The sequence below is a fragment of the Sander lucioperca genome, chromosome 4 (assembly GCF_008315115.2).
Source record: "Sander lucioperca isolate FBNREF2018 chromosome 4, SLUC_FBN_1.2, whole genome shotgun sequence".
NCBI classification, from domain to species: domain Eukaryota; kingdom Metazoa; phylum Chordata; class Actinopteri; order Perciformes; family Percidae; genus Sander; species Sander lucioperca.
Window position 1 is genome coordinate 36,437,662 of NC_050176.1, and position 8,247 is coordinate 36,445,908.

Here is an 8,247-nt window from a genome sequence, read left to right on the forward strand (position 1 = left end):
AACAGCTGTGTCCCCCTGCAGACCCTCAGAGTTAAAAGCTTGCAGGCGTGCGGTTGTTGAGGTTTAGCTTTCTGCTGTAACAGCACTGAGGCTTTGCCAAACGTAACACGCACTATACTGAGTCATACTTGCACCATTACAGACCATTGTAGTGTATTTAACATATTTATGTTTGGTTATCTGAGTACTCCGAGGATCATAACCAGGCCACTATAATAATAAATCAACTTTAAGAAATGTCAACTATAAATCATTACAGAAAGAGAGCTAGCATATATATATATATATATATATATATATATATATATATATATATATATATATATATATATATATACATATATATATATATATATATATATATATATATATATATGAGATGTCAGTGTTTGACAGACCCCCAGTGTCAATGACCTGCAGTGCACAACTGCCCCTGCAGGCTACAACCTGCCTTAAGAGTCTTTTACAAATGTAATCTTTCTGTCTCCATATGACAGTAACTCTTTGCACAATACATCCAATCATTTGCTGTGATACTCTTTATAGTGAAAGTCATATATATCATATTTAGACTTGAAGTGACGGGCAAATTGATAGATAATGAATCAATGACTAGGGCATCAATAAAGAATTATTTGGTTGCAGCTACTTCTTAGTTTTGAGGATTTGCCAACTCCGGTACTTTTTAATTAGCCTGGTCCTACCAGACTCTCGTACATTTCATTTGTACAGAGAGTCTGGCCTCTCTCCATTGACAAGTGTTAACTTCCTTGAAGGCGGGTACTCTGTTGAAGTTTAAAACTATTGGATCTGCCCAGAGCCACTCTGGATCTGCCGTAACCAATCGCTAACGTTTGGTCGTGACGTATGTCATGCACATGTGCAACAAGAGGGGAGACCGACAACAACTATCAGCTTATATTTAGCATTAGCATCGCTAGCGTTAGCCTTAGCCAATTCCTTCACCACTAACGGAGCGAGCTGGAGCTTTTCCCGAACCCCATGGGGAGGAGGGCCACAACATCATGGCCACCAACACAACTCAGCAAAGATTGTTCTTGCTCGGACTTTAACTTCTGGATATTCGGCAGCGTTGCTGCCACAACGGACCGAATGGCTTTGCTCGCATCTTTCTAGTGCACGTCCTCAACGTCATCGTTCTCAGCCACTCCCTCTGTTTGCTGATTGGATCGCCAAATATTTGACCGGAGAAAACCTCAGAATATACCGCAAACCCAGACGGAGTATTGAAGGGAAATGAAAATTGAGCGGAAGTAAGTAGGAGGTAGCCAGGCTACTTTTTAATATCTTTTAAATACTATATATATTTTTCAGATGAAATCATTTGAAGATGGCCGGAGGTTGAGGACGGCTGCAGAGCTGGTCTCACCTAGCAGGTCCTTTCAGCTGGGACAGTGAGGCTGAGACATCTAGTGGATACTACGGGTCCAGATCTTCCTTTATACAGAGGCAGCGACCTCCATACTTGGTCTGAGGTCAAATCGCCACACCAGGGACATTTTAAACACACAAATTAAAGACTGACTACTGAGGAACTGGAGATGCTGCAGGAGTACACCACTGACACAGAGACTCCTGAGGAAGGGGATCTTTTATATTCATATAGGTGTGATTTCCCCCTTTCTGGTCTACATATCCCTGCTTCCGCTGAATTATTTTTTATCCCCGGTGGGGACAAAATGTATCCCCCCCTCAAAGTGATCAATGCTACTTCACCAATAGACCATATATTATATACCTAAAATAGAAGTATTTTAAACTGAAGCGCGAACGTGAACAGTCTATAGTGCCATAGAACGATAAAATCTGAGTAGCAACTGCTGGTTGTATTTAGCTGCTACAGAGCTCCGGGACGCCGGCTACCAGCGGCAGTTGTTTAGCCGCCAACAGGTGACTGTGAGCCAGGTACAGGCACCGCCAGATGACGGTCCTTTCAGGGGCCGTGGTAGTGAAGTTCAGCCAGAAAAAGTCAGCGTCATGTAAGTAAGTAAGTTTAGGCACCAAAACGACTCGTTAAGTTTAGGAAAAAGATCGTGGTTTGGATTAAAACACTCCTGAGGAACGAACGAGCGTTTCCTGAAAGCAAAGTGAAAGAATGGGTTTTCTGAACTCTGCTCTCCGCCTTGAAAGCTCTGTGTTTTATGTTGACACCATGTTGTGCTATTTCATTCTAATATTATTTTCCATTGGATATTGAAGTTCATAAATAAGTGTTTTAGCATGGCTGGTCGAGTGGCTCTATCTCTATGGTATTGGAAGGGGGATTTAATTCTTGCATGTTTTGTTTTGTTGTGCATGATCAAAAAACATCCCCCCCTCTGCTTTTTTCACAAATCGCACCCTGTATATATATACTGGATATATTGGATTAGTGGTTGGAAACCAGAGCTGGTGTGAGGCCATCCACTTTTCAAAATGATTTGAAGTTTGCTAAAAACATTTATGCGAGTAAAGCCGGTGAAAGTGTGTTTCCATTCGGCTTTAATGCCAATACAAACCTGTGTGTAATGACGTCACATGCTGTTTTGTGGTCAAATTGGCATATTGAATAGATTTAAGACATTTTATGGTGTTTACATTCATTTTCGCACTGAATCGCCCAACATTCAAGCTAACATTTGCAAACAAAGTTTTGCTAGCCAAAATGGATTGCCCTGTCTACCTACAAATGATTCATATTGCACAAGTTGTAATATTGCTTATGTGCCTGCTGATAGCGACAAATCAAGCTATAATAAGAAAACAACAAAGACACTATCAAAACATCGCTATGATGATGCAGATAAATTATGGTATTTCTTAGAGTTTTGCTATCTAAAACAGCCGTTATATTTCGCTCGAAAATCAAATTTAAAAAGTCTCTCGTCTCCTCGTTCGTCCACTGATGACTTTGTTGACACCCACTGTGTCTGCAAGGAAAGCGGAAATACGTGGCATAAATAAATAAAACTTCTTCTTCTTCATTTTATGGTGGGGTGCAACCATAAAATGCCTTAAAACATAGTCACAATTCATTATTTATTCGGCAAATACTATTTCAATCAGCATTTATCACATAAGCCGTTTACCGATTAAGAGAAAATCTGATGAGATCGAACTTTGTGTTGATATTCATGAAATTCAATTTTACTGTTTCCATAAGGGATTTTTCATTCAATATTACTTAATTTGCTTAAAAAACATGTGGATGGAAACATGGTTACTATTGGATCAGGTATCAGGACCAGCTCTTTGGGGGTTCAGTTCTTGGGTTGGTAGTGACTGAAATCTCAGTGTGTCTTAGGGGCACAATTAGAGATGTAGCCTGAATTTAAGTTTTTTTTTTTTTAAATGTTAATAACCAGTGTGTAGCTCTCCCGACCTGTCTGCTAGGCTGACTGCTGCTGTTTCCTTAACTTCATTGTCCGTCTTACATGTAGCCCAGCGGATCATCGTGAAGCTTAAGTCAAAACATGTGGTGTCATTTCCTTTAATCTGTGGCCCGACAGGTGAATTTAGCTCTCTGAGCTAACGTTATGTGTGTGACAAATGAAAGCATCAAACATGCATTTTAGATGATTGAAAGGAGAGTATATCCAGATGTTCCTCTTCTCCTTATCCAGCGCTGTTAGACTGTCTGTATGAGACGCAGGAGATTTCTACCCACAAGTTATTGGAAACAAACATCGTGATTGGCTCAATACGAGTTATTGACATCAGCAGGATTAATGCCAACCTCAGCAGGGGGTTGTACTCTCCATTACACATTGGCTGCCCTGAGATTCACCTCTCTGGGTTTTTTTTTAATAAAGGTATTAAACTATAGCTGAATTTTAGCCCCAGAATCCCCCAAACAGCAAGGTGAAATGAGGCGGGAATCAAATCATTCCTCATTTCTGGATAGAAAGAGTTACAGTCCCTCCGTTACAAGTCCAAAATCCATGACATTTCACTTCTGGGATTGCGCCGGAAAAAAAAAACGTTCACATGTTCCACCAAAACAAGTTCTTTCCCGAGACTATTTAGCAGAGGCACCATTGCTCCGTCTGGCACTTAGCGACGCCCAAAACGATTGTGATTGGTTTAAAGAAATGCCAACAAACCAGAGCATGTTTTTCTCCCATCCCAGAATGCTGTGTGGACTAGCCAGACTGGCAAAGCGAGAGTAGAGTTACTGTGATGAGCGCTGATTGCTTGTTATTGTGGCAAACGATACGTGGGAATGAATGCTGAAAAAGTAAATAAATAAGTAAATATATAACGTTTCCACCCTTCCCATTTGTTGTCTATGTAAGCAGCCAGGCAATGCATTCTTAGGGGCTGCTGTTGAGTTGCCCACTCCTCATTTGCATAAAGTTGGATCTAGGTTACTTTATGCAAATCAGGGGCATCCAGCTTGACTCGCTGCTTCTCAAAAACTCACTGAAATCTTTTAATCTGACCTGATCTATTGTCCATCTGAAATGAAGACAGCTTCAGCAACTGCATACTGCAACTATTTCTTGCATAAAATGTTTTCAGAAACACATTTCGGTGAACAATTGTTACAAAATAAACTGCTAGTGGTGGGCTAGTCTATATCCTCGACCTTCCACTTCCGGGATTGCCCCATTGTCGCCGAAAATTCCTCCATATGTCCTTATTTTCGGCCGGATTTCCTTCCTCCGTTACCTTCCTCTTTCTTTGTGTTGGCGTTCGGATTTATGAGGACTATGGTTAACTGCTCCTCAGATCTCTGCAGGGTAAATCCAGACAGCTATCTGTCCAATCTGAGTTTTCTGTTGCACAGCTAAAACAACTTTTGAACCTACACATGTTCCACCAAAACAAGCTCCTTCCCGAGGCTATTTTGCTGCTGCACTGTTGCTCCGTGTAGCTCTTAGACAATGACGATTGATGATAGATAGATAGATTGGTTTAAAGAAATGCCAATAAACCAGTGCACGTTTTCCTCCTATCCCGGAATGCTGTGTGGACTAGCCAGACCCTCCTCTGCAGCGCTGGTGAAGGAAGGTCTGGCAAAGCGAGACTAGTGGCGGGCCCATCAAGCGTCCAATGCTGGAAAGCGGGGCCATCCCTGCCGTCAAAAAAAGGCCACAGTGGACATGTACCATAAAGTCTGATTTATGGGACTGCAGAGGCTCGAGGCAGAGATCACACACACACACACCGGCCCTGCTATTCTCTTAAAGAGATCGATGCAGACACCAACGCACAAGTATAAACTTCAGGCCACTTACGTAGGCTACGGTGAAAGCTCTGCCTCGAACCTCCACAGAACCATAAATCACACTTTACTTTTCTGGAGAGGTGCACGTCAGGCTACGGCGTAGGGTCGGTATCTCCACGTACCTACGTAGCCATGACTTCGATTTAACACAGAATCATAAATTGGCCTTAAGGCGTTTCAGTAAAAAACAGAGCAAAAATGATACGAGTTTGTTTGTTGTTATTGTAGGGCTGCAGCTATCGATTATTTTAGTAATCGAGTATTCTACCGATTATTCCATCGATTAATCGAGTAATGGGATAAGAAATACTTAGTAAGAAATACTTAGTAAACAGCAATAGTAAATATTTATTATTGCTGTTTACTAAAAAAAAGGAAACCTGTTTCCTTTTTTAGAAAAAGCAACATTTTTTATTGCCAAATTCCAAGACCCTTAAAAAAAGTACATTTTTGGTGGCCCAAATTTTACACACAAATCAAACACAATCATGTTATGGATACAAAACGATGTGAAGTGTATGTTTTCTACATTCTATTGATCAAAAATCATCAATGATGTTGAATATAGCCTACAGTGTAAAGGATCACCACAGTTTATGCATACATGTGAACCGCGGATTAATTGCAGAGTTTAACCTACATAGTGTAAAACTTTACGTGAATGGGGCACAGCAGAAAGACAGAGCAGAACGACGAGCTCTGCGCCCATCAGCAGCGGCTTCTGGCTGCGCAGCCGGTCCCCCAGAGCAGCATGATCACCGGGAGGGTCCAGTATAGCTTGAACCCTGCAAACGGAGATCCCGTTTGAAGGTGACGTACTTGATTTTGATTGAACGTCCCAATGTGAGTAACCTCTGATTTGGTTGGTAGGCCCATCACGGGACCAGGTCGGCCGTTGCCGACTGGCCAAATGCTTAATATTTATTATTATTATTATTATAACCATATTGAAATTGTGCAAGCGATAAAAACCCATCCTATGCGCTGTCGGCCTGTAAAGAAAAATTTATTTGTATATTAAAAAAATAAATCTGACCAGCCCACATTTAAAAAAAATGGTCCGGCCAGATGGCCAATCCGCCCCTGGACCTATATGGGAATGGCTGTCTGAAAAGTAAAACATAATATTTGATATATTGAGAAAAAGTCACCAGATTGTCTTAGTGAACACCAAATAATAGCCTAGGTTATGCTTAGGAAATAATTCATTTGCAATATTTAGATAACGACCGAGGACACCCAGTGGCGTCTAAGATACAATTATTATCAATAGTATCGATTACTCTATCGGCACACATTTTGTAGCTAGTGCTTCGGAAAAAAATAAATAAATAAAATGGTCAGTTGTAGGCTTTTATTTTGAAGGCCGGTCCTCCGTTTTCCTGTCATGTTGCTCCTTAACGGTCCGCGACAAGCTCCCCTGACCCTCCGCACTGATCCGCTGCCATATGACCGGGCTTTCACTCACAGCGGGGCTCAGACACATGCTGCGGAACAAGTACTAGACCTTGACAGAGAGACAAAGAAAAGAGAGAGAGAGAGGGAGAGAGAGCGAGGGAGAGAGAGAGAGGGAGAGAGAGAGAGGGTGAGAGAGAGAGAGAGAGAGAGAGAGAGAGAGAGAGAGGCCAAATGAAAGAGAGTTATCAGCGGCAGAAGGAGAGGGGAGCGCAGACACAGGGGAGGTTTTTTTTAAATTTTTCCCTTTTTATGGTTCTCGGATCATAAACTCTTGAGGACTTTATAAACATGCACCTACTGGGAATATCTCTTTTACTGGCATATCTTCTCTACAGCAACCTGGCCAGCGACTTCAGCCACAGCGACTACTATGATTACTACGAGCAGGAGCAGATGGACGAGCCGGTAAGTTTCTGTGTGTGTATGTGTGTGTGTGTGTGTGTGTGTGTGTGTGTGTGTGTGTGTGTGTGTGTGTGTGTGTGTGTGTGTGTGTGTGTGTGTGTGTGTGTGTGTGTCTGGATCTCCCAGCAGCAGCAACATGTGCTGGGGTATTTCACCTGATTGTGTGAGGAAGGACCACCGCGGGGACAGATAAAAGTTGAACTGCTGAATCCCTGAGGAACACCTAATTACTATTTCAGTATTATGGTAAAGAAGGGACTAGGGCTGAACCATTTGGGGAAAAATCGGATTGCGATTTTCTGCCAGATATTGCGTACACCACAATTTTTTTAAGTTTAGCTGTTCAATATTCAATATTCACTGTGTAACAGATAAGACACGTCACGGAGCATTATAACATGAGACACCATCAAAAGTTCTCTATATTCTTATGCAAGAATGGATATGAATTACCAGCAATAAGTGTTTTTCTTTTAATAAGCATGGAACATTGAACAGCCAAACACAGAACATTTAAAGTATCAATAAAAATGTAAAAGTTATAATAATAATAATAAAAAAAACGTTCCAATTAAAAAACATATCAGTACTTTCTTGTAAACTGAAATGTCTGCTATGCCTCAGTTCAACAGTAGCATCTACATATTACACCTTCTACGATTATGTTAAATAAAATAAAAAATAAATCCACTGAAAATAGGACATTTCTGAAAACAATCTGTGATATGTAATATTATTCCAGCATGATCTTATAATATAATAATAAAAAAAGGAATGAAAAATATGAATCCAAATGTTACACCGAACATTCAATTAAATATTCACATTTCATTCATTACAGTCTTCACTATTAGCTAATCGCATTCTTTCAAATCTCGATTTCAGCCCTTGGAGGGACCCTTGATGGACATATTTTATTTGTTATTTCTTACCTTAATGTCACTTTTATATCTAAGGCTGCAGCTACCGATTATATTCATGGTGGATTAATCTGTTGATTATTTCCTGGATGAATGGATTAGTTGTTTGGTGAAAAAGATGATGTCCTCAAATGTCTTGTTTTGTCCACACTAAAAAGATATTCAGTTTACTGTCCCAGAGGAGAGAAGAAACTAGAAAATATTCACATTTAACTAGCTGACATCACACAAGTTTGA

General features: G+C 40.7%; 1 protein-coding gene across 1 annotated transcript in view; it reads left to right on the plus strand.

The window, feature by feature from the left end:
• Positions 1 to 6,636: 6,636 nt before the first annotated feature.
• vegfc (vascular endothelial growth factor c) overlaps positions 6,637 to 8,247 on the plus strand; it is a 138,256-nt gene continuing 136,645 nt past the window's right edge. Inside the window, exon 1 of the mRNA XM_031319747.2 lies at positions 6,637 to 7,093. Within this exon, the coding sequence (XP_031175607.1) occupies positions 6,977 to 7,093 (117 nt within the window). The 5' untranslated portion in view covers positions 6,637 to 6,976. The remainder of the gene's footprint in view (positions 7,094 to 8,247) is intronic.